Source organism: Oncorhynchus mykiss, chromosome 9 (assembly GCF_057628025.1).
Source record: "Oncorhynchus mykiss isolate SJ-2025 chromosome 9, ASM5762802v1, whole genome shotgun sequence".
NCBI lineage: Eukaryota > Metazoa > Chordata > Actinopteri > Salmoniformes > Salmonidae > Oncorhynchus > Oncorhynchus mykiss.
Genome location: NC_143030.1, coordinates 24,431,545 through 24,450,673, shown reverse-complemented (window position 1 = coordinate 24,450,673; position 19,129 = coordinate 24,431,545). Strand labels below are relative to the sequence as shown.

The 19,129-nt window shown below is 41.8% G+C and overlaps 1 protein-coding gene across 26 annotated transcripts in view; it reads right to left on the bottom strand.

Annotated features, from left to right (window-relative positions):
- LOC110531733 (multiple PDZ domain protein) overlaps window positions 1–19,129 on the bottom strand; it is a 62,868-nt gene that overhangs the window by 13,509 nt on the left and 30,230 nt on the right. For 5 of the 26 annotated variants that reach the window (XR_016483167.1, XM_036987561.2, XM_090183780.1 and 2 more), the window contains 17 exons: window positions 18,649–18,810; window positions 17,456–17,806; window positions 16,780–16,888; window positions 16,234–16,432; window positions 11,933–11,974; window positions 10,183–10,278; window positions 9,871–9,966; window positions 8,765–8,942; window positions 8,449–8,559; window positions 6,130–6,192; window positions 5,521–5,592; window positions 4,641–4,797; window positions 3,163–3,359; window positions 2,797–2,888; window positions 2,056–2,131; window positions 1,762–1,842; window positions 13–105 (listed from right to left, as the gene is read on the bottom strand). Coding sequence is in view for 25 of the 26 variants with exons in the window: in XM_036987561.2 (XP_036843456.2) it covers window positions 13–105; window positions 1,762–1,842; window positions 2,056–2,131; window positions 2,797–2,888; window positions 3,163–3,359; window positions 4,641–4,797; window positions 5,521–5,592; window positions 6,130–6,192; window positions 8,449–8,559; window positions 8,765–8,942; window positions 9,871–9,966; window positions 10,183–10,278; window positions 11,933–11,974; window positions 16,234–16,432; window positions 16,780–16,888; window positions 17,456–17,806; window positions 18,649–18,810 (2,175 nt within the window). In the remaining variant the exon portion in view is untranslated. Of the gene's footprint in view, window positions 1–12; window positions 106–1,761; window positions 1,843–2,055; window positions 2,132–2,796; window positions 2,889–3,162; window positions 3,360–4,640; window positions 4,798–5,520; window positions 5,593–6,129; window positions 6,193–7,015; window positions 7,124–7,533; window positions 7,637–8,448; window positions 8,560–8,764; window positions 8,943–9,870; window positions 9,967–10,182; window positions 10,279–11,932; window positions 11,975–14,704; window positions 15,284–16,233; window positions 16,433–16,779; window positions 16,889–17,455; window positions 17,807–18,648; window positions 18,811–19,129 lie in introns of those variants that run through there. The other 21 variants (XM_036987562.2, XM_090183783.1, XM_090183794.1 and 18 more) reach the window with 13 other exon arrangements.

Here is a 19,129-nt window from a genome sequence, read left to right as displayed (position 1 = left end):
AGAGTGTCATACCTTTCCGGCTGGTCCTTTTTCAGTTATACTCTGAATCACCACCCCGTTCGTGGGGTCTTCCTCACTGAAAGTGATGCCGAATCCACCCTCCTCCTTGAGTTCAAAAGAGATAATGTACTTGAATTTTCTTCAATACCTCCCTGTCAACCATAATTATAGACACAGTGAATCATGCACAATGACACATTAAACATGAACAACTCGAGCCATTGATAACCCGAAACGTCCCAATGCAAGAACGGTTTGTTTTGTAAATTGTGAGGCAGTTTGGAACATTATGGTTCTAAACTCAGCTAAAAAAAAGAAACGTCCCTTTTTCAGGACCCTGTCTATCAAAGATAATTCGTAAAAATCCAAATATCTTCACAGATCTTCATTGTAAAGGGTTTAAACACTGTTTCCCATGCTTGTTCAATGAACCATAAACAATTAATGAACATGCACCTGTGGAACGGTCGTTAAGACACTAACAGTTTACAGACGGTAGGCAATTAAGGTCACAGTTATGAAAACTTAGAACACTAAAGAGGCCTTTCTACTGACTCTGAAAAACACCAAAGAAAGATGCCAAGGGTCCCTGCTCATCTGCATGAACGTGCCTTAGGCATGCTGCAAGGAGGCATGCAGATGTGGCCAGGGCAATACATTTGAATGTCCGTACTGTGAGACGCCTAAGACAGCGCTACAGGGAGACAGGACGGACAGCTGATCGTCCTCGCAGTGGCAGACTATGTGTAACAACACCTGCACGGGATCGGTACACCCGAACATCACATCACAGGTACATCACAAGTACAGCATGGCAACAACAACTGCCCGAGTTACACCGAGGTCTGTACTCTGGAGCCGGGATAGATTTGGAGGTGGAGGGTCCGTCATGGCTTGGGGCGGTGAGTCACAGCATCTCTCTCTCACACACACACACACACACACACACACACACACACACACACACTTAAAATGACTAAAACAAAATCGAAATTGTGTAGAGATCATAATGGACCTACATTCATACAGTTTCATGACTGTGTCCAGCTTGCTAATAATCACTTAAATTAAAGCTAGACAGTCAGGGAGCATCGGGAAAAAAACAATGGCCAGGGGACTATATTTTGCTCATTTTGATGGCAAGGAAATATAATCAATTTTCATTACGTCCCGCCGGACCTCATTGAAGACCGAATGCGGCCCCCGGGGCAATATAGAAACAGGGTGGTACTACCTGAACTTGACCAATAAGAAACACTCATTTTAGTTTTCCATTGCAAAACGGTTTGCTAGGGTGTGCCCTAATGAACACGGCCCAGTTCTACTCAGCATCTTGAAACGGCATGATCATTTGTTCCTGGGGACTGAGAGGATGTAACAGAAAAGTATGTGTCTGGTATGTGCCCATACCAGATGTTGACTTCACACCGTGATCCTCTAATAGACTATTATATAATAAACCATGTGGACAGACAGCTAGGTTGAGACTCCCAACCAGGTGTTTGGCTTGTCAGAAGACCCATTAAACTAGAATAGGTTCACATCCTCTTTAGTCTCTCTGTCCATCCTGCTCTCTCTCAGTTCCTAGGGTATATTACTGTCCTCCCTCTCTCATTTTCTTCCCTCCCTCTTGTAGCAGCCGAGTCAATTAGAATAGACAATAGACTCCTTTTCTCCCTCTTTCCCTCCCTCTCCCCACGAAGAGGTCTGAGCCTATGTTAACTAATAGCAGAGCAGCATGTGAGTCTCAAGGTAACTCACCTTCGGCAGAATGACGTGCTGCACATACTTGAACATGTCGACATCGATCGCCGAGGGTGCAATGGAAGTACATGTTTCCAGCTGTGAGAAAATTATTAATAAGAGATTGAAAGAGTAGAACATAGAGCCTTTTCAGTCATTGAGCTGCTTCATACCCTAAGGCCTTTTTCAATCAGAGAAACTAGCTACACATAGACAGGATGACAGGGAGACCGTGTGTGAATATGTGTCTGTCCGTGTTCCTGTGTGAGAAGGGACATATCATGTGTGTATGTATGCATGTGACATGTTTACCTCCGTCTGGGGCTCCAGGGTGTCTCCATGTTCCCTCACTGGTCCTACAGCCATCTGGTTCAGAGCATCTGTGTTCCTGTCCACCAGTCATAACTCAAGAGTAAATCACTAGTCACTGCTTCAGGACACATCTCTCTGTCTGCCTGAGACCCATAGCTCATGAGTGGGTCGCAAATGGAACCCTATTCCCTATACAGTGCACTACCTTGGTCAGAAATAGTGAACAATGTAGGGAATAGGGTGCCATTTTGGGACGTATCCCGAGTCTGTGAACCACACAGTCTAATTGAGGCTGTCAGTTGAGTTAAGTAGAGTGTTTTCCTGCCCGCCTTATTTTGGTCAGATTTCTTTTGGCCTGTCATGAGTAGCTGGACCGTTGGTTTTCCATGATCATGTGACCTTACCAGGAATAACGCAGGATACAATGGAAGGAGACATCTTGGAGTATCGCGTTGCCTGTCCGCACTGATATCAATTTAGATCAGTCTTTTGTAACACCACAGCTCCCTCTACTGGGCTTTGTATGGTGATGTTATTAGGCTTAAAATAGTCCTCTGCTATTGAAGGGGCTCAGCTACAGAATCTGTACATTTTCTTTGTCATTGTAAAGAGTTGGGATGAGTGATTATATTGATTTATGCAAGGCCGAAATGAGTTGAACTTGGTGGTTCAGTTGAAAATATAATTGGTGGGGGATGGGAATAAAGACTGGTGATATATTTCCTTCTTCTACTACACTACCTGATGAAAATGATCTTGACCTTCGACGGAGCGCTTTTGATGATGGAGGAGGCATTCTGGTGACTCCGCCCATACAGAATCTGCCCGTTGATCTGATAGGGTGCAGAAATGAACAATATGGAATTTGTTACTACTGTCTAACATACCACATTATTCAATTCAGCATCTGGCATTCGTTTTGCTTCCTTCTTGCAAACCTGAGATCATATTGTGGAGATTGGATATCAAATCAGAGAGGAATAGCTAAATCGAGACATAATGTGATTTAGTACATAACCCAGTAATACCCACTAGGCACCAACTCCTGGTTAAAAACCACCCATCTATAGTGTCGGTGACCACTAAGTAATAATCCAAGCTCCTTACCTCCAACAGTTCATCCCCAACCACAATGCGACCATCTTTGACGGCGGCGCCACAGGGGTCGATCCCGACCACAAACACGCTCAGGCGAGAGCGGTCGCGGTTGCCAGCCAGACTAAGGCCCAGGCCGGTCTTCCTCTTCTCCAGCTCAATCATGTGCAGCAGCCCCGGAAGGCTGCCGTAGCGCTGAATGATGCTCTCTGTAGAGAATAGTGGATAGATTGAAATTAGTCGAACCACTGAAACATCATACTGATGAATGTGAAATGATTGACTTTATAACTGAATAGCTTTCTATGTAGTGTATGGCATAGATTTGAGCTGGATAGCTTTTCTTGACTTGCTATACTCATACAACCAAGGCATGAATGGAAACAACTGAAATTAAACAACTTTTAACATAAATCATAGTCAGTGGTTCTAAACTAAAAGATCACATCAAAATGCAAAGTCATACTCAACACATCTCACAAGAGAGTCAAATATGTCATCATTTCAACTTACAAAGACACTGCCAAACCTAGGTTTGTATTGATCCTGACAGACAGACAGGCCTCTCTCTCTATCTCTCAGTGGAATAACTAGTATTCAGAGACCATGTTGTTCTGGGCTGTGTGCCACGGACTGCACTGTACCATCACTCCTGTACTAATCTCCCTGACTCACCTCATCAATCTGATCCCCCACAGGGCACACACACACACACACCAGGGGCCCAGCAGGGACTATACTGTCCATAATCAGAAGTGCCTGAGGCCCCATCCAGAAATCACCCCATGCCCTATCCCCTAGGCACTGCATTTTGAATAATTGGATAGGTATTCTATGATTGTGCTAGCCTAGTTCACTTGCCTTGGGAGCCTAGCAGCAAGACTTAGTGCTTGAAGTAGACTGAAATAGGTGCCTGTACCTATTTTGGGTGTGTCGGTGTGTTCCGGCCCAATTCATGCACTGGCAAGACAACGATTGCACAGATCAGGTCATGTTCAAAATGCAACGTGGAGGCCCTCTAGTGGCCGCTAGGTGGTAGCACATGGGAGTAGGCAAGCAAAGTTGGCTGAATCCATGGAAACAAACCCTAGTGCCTACCCTAGTGCAGTGGTACTTCATGTTAATCTGAAAGGATTTGATAGGTATAAACAATATGGTAGTAGCTGCACATTGCTCATGATGAATTTGTAAGACTTTCACCTATCATATATATTCAGTTCTATTCAAGTGCCTAGGGAGTAGGGGCTAGGAGTTGTTTCTGCACTGGGTCCATCCATGGTCTTGTTCATTGTATAATGATCCATAATAACAATATGAGAACCCAGATAACATAATTAGGTAGTCAACTTCGGTCTAATGAGTGACCTTTCATGAAGAAGGAGGAAGTTGCCCTTATTGGTCAGTTTTGAGTGCCCCTGCCTATTGCGGGCAATGTTTAGGATTAAGGGGAGGGTAACTGTCCCTAGATCTGTTCATAGAGTCAAACTCACTCCAGCTGTAGCCAAACTCATCCTCGTCTTCCGCCTGGGCCTGTCTGTCGGGAATCTCTGTCAGGGTATCGGTGTCGGTCTCTCCGACGTGGGGAACCACGGGAAGCGAGAGGTGAGGAGTGGTGGACGATGTCTTTCCCGCTTCCCTCTTTAGTGGCTGCCACATCACAGAAGTATCAGTACAATAGATTTGTAGTGAGGCAAAATGGCAGATAATCATTTTGTTTCAGCGTAGCAGGTTTAGCTGACCACAACCCAAAAGCCTTACTGTTGAGTCGGTAAAGTACGTTTTAGTCACTCATCTGCAGGTGGACATTTCAAAATGGCGTCACCCAACTTTTTAGGCATGTATTTTTAGTTCATATGACTAAACTGTTATTTGACTAAACTGCTGTAAGCAAAGCATTCCATTGATTCAAGTCAGAAGTAGTGTATTTTTAGATTACCTCAATATTCAAGACTAAGTTTAATAACAAAATGTTCCTTACTGATAGAATTCAATTCAACCATTGTCCATCTGATAACACATTCAAATGGACACTTACCTTATGGAGCAAGTGAAACACAATTTCAAAATGTTGATACATTTAGGCAAATTAAAATGCATTTTGATTCAGAATCAAAACATTGCATATTTTTGCATGAGATTAAAATGGGCAAGTTTCAATTTCGTCATTTCAATGTTCTATTTGTAACCAACAAAACACAAAAAAGAGAAAGTAAATACTCAGATAGGTTTAGTGGAAATGTGTTAGGGCATCATGTATGCGTGTAAGGCCTGTCCAATATATGAGTCTCCACATATATTCCAGAACACAACCGTACGAGCATACACGGAAATAGAAGGGGGAAAAGCACGACAACACAAAGACCCACAAACCTTAAACGGAGTAGGAGTGAAAGGGTTAGTTGGGGAGAGGCGTAGGAATAGTCTACTGTGACTCTCAACCTCCTACAGGGAACAGAGAAGAGTCAGAGACTTTCAGTGAGACAGACAACAAAGGACTAGGACAACATTGTGAAACTAAGGGCAGAAACTTCACTCTACCGCTATGATGGAGAGTGTGAGTGAAGTGCTAGGTCTACTAAAAATCCTCATTTGATAAACTAAATAAGATTTATCCCAGGTGTCTCAAACTCGATTCCTGAAGGGTCATGTTTATTCAGTCACACATTTGCTGGTCATGATGGGACATGAACTTGACAGGTGAATAGTATAACGTACATGGATGTAAATCATTTTGGCATGAAAAAGGTGTACACAAAGCCCTGCGGGAATTTGGGTTGAGACTTCCACGACAATACAACATCAAGTTACAGGCATTGTCCCCTAAGGTTACAAAACCAGGGCCCAAACACTTCAAAATACTTTCCTTTGGTTTCAGTACAGTGGAACCAATGAAATAGTCCCAAAAGTGCAAACGCTGTGCTAAATCCAGTGCACCTAAAGTATTTGACATAGGTCTAAAGGTTGCATAGAGACACTGACCTTGTCACTATTGCGCCGTGCCATGGCCGCCGCTCTCTCCTCGTTGGTGTCCGTGGTTGAGGACTGTCGTGTACAAGAGGGATGGAAACAGGAAAAATACACTGCTAGGCATTGCCATCAAATGTCATAATCAGCAAAGGCTGAATTTACAACGGTGAGGCATCATACTGTGTTTAATTGGTGAGGCTTGCATGGGACAAGTAAAAGCATCCAAATATATTAAAAACGTTTGTTTGAACATAACAGAAAAAGTAGCCTGAGCGAAACTTCAATTGCTATTGTTTTTCTTCATGAGTTGTGGTTGTGTTGGCTACAACAGATTATGGATTGCCCTTGGTCAATGTGGGTACTGTATACACATTGGGGAAACTAAAATGATGATGTGTTCAGTGAGTAGGCAGCCCGTTATCAATATTCCACCCAGGCCTGACCACCTCTCACCCAGGAGCTGATTTAATATATTCTGCCTGCCAACTAGAAACCACCACAGCAGCATGCAGTGAACCTTGTGGTTTGGGGTACGTGACATATGAGCTATTGTGCTATTTTAGTTTTTCCTGTTCCTTGACTCTTCCTCAGTTCACAAAACGTTATGAGCTGGTATCCCAGGCAAACACAATCTATTCCTGGACTCAAATGCACGTTCAATGGAGATTCTCCACTGAGCATGCTCTTGAGTTCATTAGTAGAATTAATCTGGGTCTGGGAAACTGGGCCAAAGAGATAATATTCTATACAAAGAGTACATTATACACTGTAGGATTGAACACGCCACATTAAGCAAACATTGAGCAGCAAAAGAAAGCAGTCTACATGAAGGAAGATTGGACACTGGGTCACACACACACACACACGCGCACACACGCGCACACACGCACACTCTAACCTGAAGCGGAGAGGCAGGAAATAATAAGCCGGCAGAGGTTTGATTAGTGGGTCGTGGGTTGGATCCGGGGTGGGTGTTTAGCCGCAGAAGAAAGGGTAGGGGCGCCTTCTAAAAGCAACACGGGGGATCAACAGCAAGTCAAGGATACAGAAGTTGAAGGAAATGAAGTGTGGCGGCAGAGCCCTGACAAACATGTTACCAGGTGTCCAGGAAACAAGGGAATAGACAAGAAAATGTTCAAAAGGAAAAACACCTCTGGAGTCAAATTATTCAAAAATGAGTGACTGGTAATGAATGTCCTCGAGGTGACCCATTTTTTTACTTCAAGAAAATCAAAGTGGTGCTCTTTCTTAGAACCAAACAATAAATGTTTTAGAGAATCCTCAAGGCTGCTTTTGGATTATTCACTACTGACACAGAAGAGTAGAAGGCCTTAAAGGGGAACTGCTAGGAAGCATCATTACGATCTGTAGGTAGGTCCCAGTGGCACCATTTAAAAGAGCAAGAGCAATACATACCTGCCCGTAGCAGTTAACCTTTGTAGCATATAACGTTTGATCTCTTTTTCCCCCTGGATGCACTCAGATTCCAATTTTTATTTGGGTCTCTTTTTGCACGTTTCTGTTGCATGCACATACAGTAGCCTATTAGAGAGTCTGAAAACTTCTGGATGGAGAGATAAAGCAACATAGACTCTACTGACGGGCATAGAGCAGAGATAGAGAGAGGAAGAAAGTAATACAAATAAACAGAGAGAGCGAGACAGAGCAAGAGATTACCTGGCACGTGATAAGGCACGCATTTTAAAGCGGTTCTGTATTTCTTTATGACTGGTGACGAAGCAGGGCTACAGTGGGACTCGGGCTGAGGAAGAGGTGCATGCTGGACTGGTTAGTGGAAGGTTAGTGGAAGGTTACGGAAAATGTCTGGAAAGCTTCAACCATGCATGAAAATGAATGATTGTAAGTCGGACATCAAGATATGTTGGCTATTGCAAAGCTGGTTGCAATTTCAGTAGGATATTAGTTTTGTCATGCTTTTGGAGCCTAATGGCGCTTCCAAACCAATGAAGATTATGCAGAAAACATACAGGTCGGTCAAATGTTTTGAAGTTTCCGTTGAACTTTTAGTGAAATGAATCGTGACAAGGAGTCTATCAACGAACTGAATAATGAGATATAGATAGCTACTGTAGTCTTTGTTGGATACAGGATGGTTAAGTAGCTTTTTGAAGTTAATGTTGTGTTAAACGGGATAATTAATGGTTTGAGATGAGGAAATAAAGTATTGTTGTTGAAAGACATTAGCCACTTAGCTAGCGTGCCAACACAGGGAGCTAGCGTGCCAACACAGAGAGCTAGCGTGCCAACACAGAGAGCTAGTGTGCCAACACAGAGAGCTAGCGTGCCAACACAGAGAGCTAGAAGGCTCACCCTGGGCCTGTGGACGATACTCTGCACGAGGAACACAACAGGGTTTCCTGCCCTGCGGATGGCCTCCACAGCCTGCTCGTGACTGGCATCTCTCAAGTCCACGCCATCCACCTGATACATTCCAAAGAAACAAACAAGTAATTCATAGTTTTTTACTGTGCAATAACCATTTTGCCATGTCAAAGTAAATACATTCTACTGGACAGAAGTGATACAGCCTGGAATCGAACCAGGGACTGTAGTGATGCCTCATGCACTGAGATGCAGTTCCTTAGACTGCTGCGCCACTCGGGAGCCCTAATATTGATGGGTGTACCTCAACAACCCTGTCTCCTGTCTTCAGGGTTCCGTCGCGGCCGGCGGGGCTGTCCTCCAGGATGTGTTTGATGAAGATGCCCCGCATCACCTCGCCGTTGCTGAGGCGACTGCCCATTCCTCTGCCCCCCACGATGCTGATGCCAAGGGACTTGCCAGCTTCTTTTTTGAGCTCCACCCTGAGAGACGACATGCATTAGAAAATATATTTTAAAAAGGGGGTTCTTTATTGTACCACTTCTTGGGACACAGCTGGCCAACTCCTGTTCTGGGGTTCTAATTTGATTTATTTGTACACAAAGTAAAAATAAGATGTGACATTGAAGGAAGGAAATGGCTTGTGTAAGAACCTATTGAATACAAATTCGGGAGAGAGCAACGTTACAGAAGGTTGAACCATTTAGATTGTAAATGATTATCTGTTGCATAAAATAAACGGGGCATTGTGTTGGGTCGGTAAATTAGGTAGACCTGATATGATTCTCTGTCTTTTAGATTAGGGAACTGTGTCAGGTGGCTCCATTTCTATTTGTGACATTCTAAATGTTGCAGCCCATTGAATTAGCCACAGCTATTAATAATCCTGGAGGGCCACAGTGTTTGCTGATTTCCTCTTGATTGTCATTGATTGGACGGAGAGTGTCACACACACTTGCGTTCCCTCGCCTAAATCAGTCACTGATTAGAATCAGCAGACAGTGCAGAGCACCTCTCGAGGACAGGAGGTGAGGACACCGGTTTTGAACAATATTACAATCACAAAGCAGAACACAGACAGTGGGTAATATGTGTGCAGGGTCTAGCCCAGTTCCAAAGTGGTATAACTAATGCCATAAACCTTGGCTTGATGTCCAAATCCGTGCTTATTGCTTATTTACCTAATAAGATGTTGTTTCCTTAACATTAGAGATGGAAAGAGGGTATGTCCCCTATCTTTGCCATGATAAATGCTTAAAATTAGCTCTTAGGAAGTCACATCCAGTTGACTACTTTAAAATAGTGAAAGCCTTCAATGGCGCTGCCCATGCTAAAACAGGCTTTGTGGAAAGGTCACCCTCTATCCAACTCTATGTTCTGGACCAAGCCAAAGACAAACTTCCTACTCACTTCCTGGGCTGGTTCCAGTTACTGAAGGTGGCACTCTGTAGCTCGCTCTCCTCTCCCTCTCCTTCCTCCCTCTCTGGGAGTTCTGGGATTTCTCTTCTGCAAAGAGACAAACAGAAAACAGCCGCCTTTGTAAACCATAGCTGGTCTGACAGTAATTGACTTGTTTTAGTACTGTCTGGAGTACAACAAAATAATATTGCGAAAGTTAGTCTATGCTTGAAATCAAAAGCACGAGTTTAGTGAGGGCATCGTCATGAAAATACCTTTCTATAATGTATTACTTCTATAAAGTTGTATAACGCTTGAGCTTACTTTGGGCCCTGAGGAGCATCAGAGAAGATGTCATCTTTAGGCTGCTCCAGGCTGGCCTTGTACTCCTCCAGATACTCCATGGGAACATAGGTGATGCTGATAACACACACAGACACACACACACACCAATGAGCCTCAGCACACTCCTGATAACAACCTGACCAAGATTTGTCATCATCACTGCAAATACCCCCAAATATAGAACCTACACATAAACATATGACACGAGAGTTCAACCTTGTGTGCAAGCATGTCAATATTCATCATTAGGAATGACATGAACGTTTAACAAAGCATTAGTGTGGAAGTGCCTGCATTCATACGCCACCTGGTATGACAGAAAGGGCACTTTTACAAAAGGACTTTTATTTATTCATAGACGTCTAATCTACATGCAGGAGCGCACCTGTTTTTCTCCCCGTCCAAATTAACTGTGCGGCACAAGATTGCAGGAGGGGAAGGAATTAACTCTACATTTCTCTGGCAATGCATTCTGCCGATCATGAGCCCAAGGTGAGCCATCAATGAATAATGTAGCAGACGTCCCCACATAACTATCCAAAACAGATGTTTCCGTCGTTCATAATTGTCTGGGCCAATAAAGTTGGCTCGAATTGAGTGGCAGAATTCTTTCCAAAATATGTCATGGAGGTTTGAAGGGAACATCAATCGGAACACCAAATTTACAGGAATAGAAGAACAACTTTCCAAAATATTAAGAATTTAACGAAAGGGAAGTAGCAAAGAGCATATTTGTTTTGGTAGGCCCAGTTTCAAGTAATTCATCGTGATGAGTTGATTCTAAAGCACACACACTTACACATTTGAGTGAAGATGACAGATCTAACAACGACGGCTTAATTCGTACTTCAACATTAGGACATGCAGACACTGAGGTACTTGAATCCCTGTTCATTCAAACAGCAGTCCAAAAACAGATGGGAGGAACAAGTGGATTAGTGTGTGATAGAGCAAAAGTTCAAAAAGTGCCAAATGAATTGTTATCGCCACACAAATGGACCTGCAAGCCCCATAGTCCCAGAAAAGAAGGTCAATGGAGTGTTAAGGGTGACGTTTTAATGGTTAGTGGTGCAGTCCAGTCCAGTGAGAGATTTATCCAGATACGTTGACTGTGTGTTAGGCCTGCGTTAACTTGACTATCTGTGCGCATGGACACCAATAGAAGCTTAGCTGCCACACCAAAGAAAAAGGTTTGGAGATATATCCGTGTTGGTATTTGACAATATAAAAAATAATGTATTTTATTTATTTTTTATCTGCAAAGCGGTGATTAGCTTCAGTCACTTTGCTGTATGTCGCCAATAAGATTATCTGATCTGGAGAATTTTAATGGCCACAGATTTCAACATCATTTTACAATAGTTTCTATTATTAATGAGTAAGAAGTAACAGTGAATTTGAATAGTTTGATCCTTTTAAAAATTTAACTGGTCAGACTAAGGTTTGTGTATGGTAGATATAAGGTTTGTGTATGGTAGATATACTGTATGGTTGATTTAAGGTTTGTGTATGGTAGATATATGGCTGAGATAAGGTTTGTGCAAGTAGATATACAGTATGGTTGATATACTGTATGTGTTTTAACTTCTAGATCTGGATAAAACTTCCAACCATGGACAGGCGAAGAGGCCCATATGAGAATGGTGAGGTAGAGTGGACAGTGAGGAAACAAATTAAAATGGCAGATTATGGTTGCACACCCGTCAGCGTGGGAGTTAGCAATACTCACACATAAAAGGGGCACAGATCGTCCTCTGGTGCACAAGCAGATCTAGAAGGTGAAGAGGATTTTATGGGCTAACATACTGTACTGAGAAGTTTAGAGTAGAGCAAGCAGGACTTGAGATAATGAAAATAATGGTGCCCCACACTTTAATGTAGCTTCCCTCGAATACATGGAGAAAATACAATTTAGAAAAGTGAAGGGCATTAGCGAGTTGTTCAAATTTCACCATTGAGCATCTATGCTAGGACAGTCCAGATGCTGTAGTCCAAAAGCATTTCTATAGTACTGAAAATCCTACCTTAATGTAGCCTACATAATTCAATTGGTGTTCGTCAGAAATATTAAATGTACAGTACCAGACCAAAGTTTGGACACACCTACTTATTCACCTACTTATTTGTTTTTTCTGTATTTTTACTATTTTCTACATTGTAGAATAATAGTAAAGACATCACAACTATGCAATAACATATATAGAATCATGTAGTAACCAAAAAAAGTTTTAAACAAATCAAAATATATTTCATATTTTAGATTCTTCAAAGTAGCCACTCTTTGCCTTGATGACAGCTTTGCACACTCTCGGCATTCTCTCAACCAGCTTCACCTGGAATGCTTTTCCAACAGTCTTGAAGGAGTTCTCACATATGCTGAGACACCAGTCTCAACGTCAACGGTGAAGAGGCGACTCCGGGATGCTGGCCTTCTAGGTAGAGTTCATCTGTCCAGTGTGTGTGTTATTTTGCCCATCTTAATCTTTTCTTTTTATTGGCCAGTCTGAGATATGGCTTTTACTTTGCAACTCTGCCTAGAAGGCCAGCATCCCGGAGTCGCCTCTTCACTGTTGACGTTGAAACTGGTGTTTTGTGAGTACTATTTAATGAAGCTGCCAGTTGAGGACTTGTGATGCGTCTGTTTCTCAAACTAGACACTTCAATGTACTTGTCCTCTTGCTCAGTTGTGCACCGGGGCCTCCAACCCCTCTTTCTATTCTGGTTAGAGCCAGTTTGCACTGTTCTGTGAAGGAAGTAGTACACAGAATTGTACGAGATCTTCTGTTTCTTGGAAATTTCTCGCATGGAATAGCCTTCATTTCTCAGAACAAGAATAGTCTTGACGAGTTTCAGAAGAAATGTCTTTGTTTCTGGCCATTTTGAGTCTGTAATCAAACGATGATTCTCCAGACACTCAACTAGTCTAAAGAAGGCCAGTTGTATTGCTTCTTTAATAAGCACAAAAGTTTACAGCTGTGCTAACATAATTGCAAAAGGGTATTCTAATGATCAATTAGCCTTTTAAAATTATAAACTTGGATTAGCTAACATGCCATTGGAACACAGGAGTGATGGTTGCTGATTAATGGGCCTCTGTACGCCTATGTAGATACTCCATTAAAAGAAATCTGCCGTTTCCAGCCACAATAGTCATTTACAACATTAACAATGTCTACACTGCATTTCTGATCAATTTTATGTTATTTTAAACGGACAAAAATGTGATTTTCTTTCAAAAACAAGAACATTTCTAAGTGACCCCAAACTTTTGAACGGTAGTGTATATTGATTTGTTTAACACTTTTTTGGTTACGACATGATTCCATGTGTTATTTCATAGTTTTGATGTCTTCACTATTATGCTACAATGTAGAAAACAGTAAAAAATAAAGAAAACCCCTTGAATGAGTAGGTGTCTCCAAACTTTTTACTGGTACTGTATACAGATGTAGGATCTTAATTTGATCACCCTGTTGCAGGAGAACTTTTCTGCAAGGCAGAACATGTCAAACTTGTAGTTTACTTGAGGTTTAAAAGGGTTTCTGAAGTTTGCAATTTCAACTTTGAAATTTCAGAGTTGATTTTCCCTCACGAGAAATGTATCAACCCCTGCAAAAATGTCCATTAATTACAATCCACATAATAATTAATTTCCTGTAGCTGCAGGAGTATTTCCCTGCTGTAGCAAACTGGCTCAAATTAAGATCCTACATATGAACATTCTATCATGCTTTGCATTGCACAACTTTTAGTGATATTAAGGTGGTCTATGACTCACAACACTGGATTACAATGACCTTTCCTACTATCGACAATAAGTGCATTGTTAAAATTAAACTGAGCTCCTCAACGACTCTACTGCATTATAATGTTTACTACACATTCATTGTCAGGTGTTGTTTCTGAGGTATGCATCTCAATTCAGTTCAATTAAATGTGTATTTGAATGGCTTTGGATAGCTGTTGTGTGGGAGATGTACTAGGAGAAGATAATATTTCTACGAGAGGTGCAGAACAAATTACATTAATGGGATCATTTGGCACAATTCACTCAAATGCAAAACACTACGAAGCTTAACTCAATGCTTGACTTGATCATAATTGTACACATAGGCTGTAGAAAAAGCCACCAAATCATTTACATAACAAAAAATGTAAATTCCACATTTGATCGAGAGGCATTTAGTGTGATGTCAGGCACCATTTATCTGATTGTATAATAGTGTGTCTATGTAAAAATCCTCTGACTTTTACATTGTAACATAAAAAAAAGTGTGTGTACATGTGTAGGGAATCTAGAGATAATACATTTGAGGTGAAATCTGCCATGTGTGTACAGTTGAAGTCGTAAGTTTACATACACCTTAGCCAAATAAATGTAAATTCAGTTTTTCACAATTCCTGACATTTAATCCTAGTAAAAAATCCATGTCTTTGGTCAGTTAGGATCACCACTTTATTTTAAGAATGTGAAATGACAGAATAATAGTAGAGAGAAAGATTTATTTCAGCTTTTATTTCTTTCATCACATTCCCAGTGGGTCAGAAGTTTACATACACCCAATTAGTATTTTGGTAGCATTGCCTTTAAACTGTTTAACTTAGGACAAACATTTTGGGTAGACTTCTACAAGCTTCCCACAATAAGTTGGGTGAATTTATGGCCCATTCCTCCTGACAGAGCTGGTGTAACTGAGTCAGGTTTGTAGGCCTCCTTGCTCGCACACACGTTTTCAGATCTGCCCACAAATTTTCTATGGGATTGAGGTCAGGGCTTTGTGATGGCCACTCCAATTCCTTGACTTTGTTGTCCTTAAGCCATTTTGTAACAACTTTGGAATTATGCTTGGGGACATTGTCCATTTGGAAGACCCATTTGCAACCAAGCTTTAACTTCCTGACTGATGTCTTGAGATGTTGCTTCAATATATCCACATAATTCTCCTTCCTCATGATGACATCTATTTTGTGAAGTGCACCAATCCCTCCTGCAGCAAAGCACCCCCACAACATGATGCTGCCACCCCCGTGCTTCACGGTTGTGATGGTGTTCTTCGGCCTGCAAGCTCCCCCCTTTTGCCTGCAAACATAACGATGGTCATTATGGCCAAACAGTTCTATTTTTGTTTCATCAGACCAGAGGACATTTCTCCAAAAAGTACAATATTTTTTCCCATGTGCAGTTGCAAACTGTAGTCTGGCTTTTTTATGACTTCTTCCTTGCTGAGTGGCCTTTCAGGTTATGTCGCTAGAGGACTAGTTTTACTGTGGATATAGATACTTGTGTACCCGTTTCCTCCAACATCTTCACAAGGTCCTTTGCAGTTGTTCTGGGATTGATTTGCACTTTTCACCAGAACGAACGCATCTCCTTCCTGAGTGGTATGACGGCTGTGTGGTCCCATGGTGTTTATACTTGCGTACTATTGTTTGTACAGATGAACGTGGTACCTTCAGGCGTTTGGAAATTGCTCCCAAGGATGAACCAGACTTGTGGAGGTCTACAATAATTTTTTCTGATGTCTTGGCTAATTTCTTTATATTTTTGTCAAGCAAAGAGGCACTGAGTTTGAAGGTAGGCCTTGAGATACATTCACAGGTACACCTCCAATTGACTCATATTATGTCAATTAGCCTATCAGAAGCTTCTAAAGCCATGACATCATTTTCTGGAATTTTCCGAGCTGTTTAAAGGCACAGTCAACTTAGTGTATGTAAACTACTGACCCACTGGAATTGTGATACAGTGAATTATAAGTGAAATAATCTGCCTGTAAACAATTGTTGGTAAAATTACTTGTGTCATGCACAAAGTAGAAGTCCTAACCGACTTGCCAAAACTGTGACTTTTTAACAAGAAATTTGTGGAGAGGTTGAAAAACGAGTGTAAGTGTATGTACATTTCTGACTTCAACTGTATATGCTGTAGTTGGGATATTTTAACAAAGGCCTATAGTGAAACCATATATAACAGGTTTCCAAGGACAAGGTTCCAAAACACTGAACATAGTGCATAGCCCGGGTCCTTACCCCATGTCTGGCCCGATGAGGGAGTGTCTCCGGAGCATGGCGCGGGCCTGTGTATTGGTCAGGTTGGCCGTGGGCTCGCCGTTGATGGCCAGGATGAGGTCCCCCACCCCCAGACGGCCGTCTCGGCTGATGGAGCCTCCGTGGATGATGCTGCGGATGTGCATCCCCAAGCCATCCTTGACGGCGCTCACCGTCATTCCTGTAAGGTAGACACAAAGACAACATTCTCAAAGACCTGGAACCTATACGTAATACATTCCCCCACATTTATGTGCAATGTGTTCAATCTTTAATCATGTGTTAATAATGTTGATGCGCTGGAGATCCACATAGATAATATCATAGTTAATATCCAACAACCTTAACAGACAGAAAGACCATAATGCAACAGATATTGCATTATTTACATAAAAATTTTTGTTGTAAAGAGGAATGATTTATTAAAAAGTGAACGCTGTTCTCTTAACAGCAATTTCTCATCAAGGCTGACATTTAGAAAAAGAAATATAGGAATATACAGCATATTGCCAAAGTATTAATACAAACCGAGACTGGAGTTGCCCTTGACAACAGTGATTGTCCTTTCAAAATTACTCCCAGTGGTTCTAATCTTGTCCCCTTCCTCTTTGGACTGCTTTACAGATGGCTCATCCCCCTTGAGAATGACGATTCAATAAAAAGTATTCATTAATCACATTTCTTTATATTTTCTAATGGTACAAAATCCAAATGGTGACAGAATGACATTGAGTTTAAATTATAAAATATTTTCTATGGAGGAAGTTTTGGTACAAAATGTAAATAAAATAATTGTGACAGAATGAAATAGAGCTAATCTAAACTACCAGGGAGGTTACGTGGGAACGATTAGTAAAGGCCAGGGAATCAAACATACAAGGTAAGGAAGGGATTTATCTGAATTTTTTTTCTGTTATGCCATTACCTTCGGCATGTAATACCTAGAAATTCAATTCTAGTAAAAAGTTGAATGTTTAAAACTGGTTAGACAAAACATACTAGCCATTATTCTCGTAAATCCAATTAATTTCACATTGGCCTGTGAAGAGTCGTACAGCATTTCAACATTTGTTAAACGTAACTTGTTGCATTTCAAGTTCCTGATGACCAATTTACACATGATTGTTTGATTATGAGGCACACTTAATGACATTTGATGGCAAACCGACAGATGGCACAGCTCTTTAGATGAAGGCTGGTTTACCTTCATTAAGCATTCCATCTCCCCTATGTCTGCAACGGCCATGGTGGGCTCCACCGGAAAACGAAGAGACTGCATTGGCTCCCCCAAATCATTCAAACCGGGCTCGGGGTCAGTGTACGGACTGCACGAGTTCGACAGATCTGACGGCTCCAATTGGGTTAATTGATGCGCCAGGTACTGATCGGAGATAGCTAGTGTGTTGTTGTCAATCATTAGGGTGTGACTTCCAATACTCCTGGGCAGGGGGAAAGCGATGGGCTTCTCCTCCGGGGAAAAGGGTTCAGTGTCGTCTGCGAGGCAGGACAACGTCACGAAGGGATGTTCGGTCAACAAGTCCAGACGAGCACTCCGCTATGTAGGTAAAACAAACCAGACGAGCCAAAATGGAGGTTACACCTCGTTAGTTTCACAATCACCCAACTGGGGGGTTTTCGTCTACCTCGGTCGCCGTTCTGCACTCCTCGTAATGAGCCATTGAAAAGCCATCAGTGACAGATGGGGAATAGCGATAATTACAGATGATCCTGTTTTAGAGTGTGCGATGCACCAAATATCTCTTTATTATCATCCTAGATATATTTCATGAGGCCCGGACTGTGCTGCAATGAATCTCTTCAGCGATTCCTTAAGCATCTGAGATGGCAATATAAAACTTGGAAAAAGAAATCCCTGGGAGAACAAACTATTTGGAAGAACTGTAACAAGCAGAAATGCTGAGAGCAGGACTGAAGCACGCAACAGACCATTTAATTCTAATAGGGTAGTCATATCTTGTTACGGTTCAGTGCAGTATATAGGTAGATACTAATCTAAAAAACACTCAACCATTCATCCATAAGGAGTCTGGGGCCAGTACTCCATGACAAAGCTCAACAACAAAAACAGGCAACATACAGTACATGCAAAGGGGTTAACAACCAAATAAACTTTGTATCACTTCAATATAGCCGCCATTTTGAAGAAGGTAAACAACTATAGATAGAAGTACATTAGAAGTACTGTGCTAACTTATTTTGATTACGTGAGTTTTCTTAGTGAAAAAGGCAGCAGCTTCCAATTGCTCCAATGAAATTCAAATAAATGACATGACCATACCGATACTGCTTTTGCTTTGAAACAAGCTTTCTAAAATTGCTGACTGTAATGGCTTTAAAATTGACTTAGCTAGCCACAGTGCAAGTTTGTTGGCCTACCTTGGGTGTGGAGGACTGCAAGATCATCTGGTAGGACAGGTCAGCGCTGCAGTTGCTGCCATGGAGGGCAATCATGGATGCCTGGAAGGTGTCATCCTCCTCGCCAGAGAAGCGATGCGCCAACACCCTCTCGTCGGTCAGGTCTACCTCATTGGAGTCAATCTGCATTAAAGAATGTCAATGTAGTGAATTGGATGGGGAATATGTCTCTCTATGCCATGGATGAGCTATCCAATCACAGATAGCTGTGTGGGTGCCATCAGAGCCATTTCAAAAGGATATATTGTTTTTTGTTGCTCAAATTTGATTAGAGTTACAAATTAAATTAAATTCCCTTGATAGAATATTTTAAAGGACGCATTTTAGAAGTCACAATGGTTACCATGTGTCTAATTTTGATTGGTTGGTTTTTTCCTTGTCCCTCAATTTCATTGATTCGTTTGACTTGTCCCCAACGGCAACTAACCAATGCAGGCTCTGC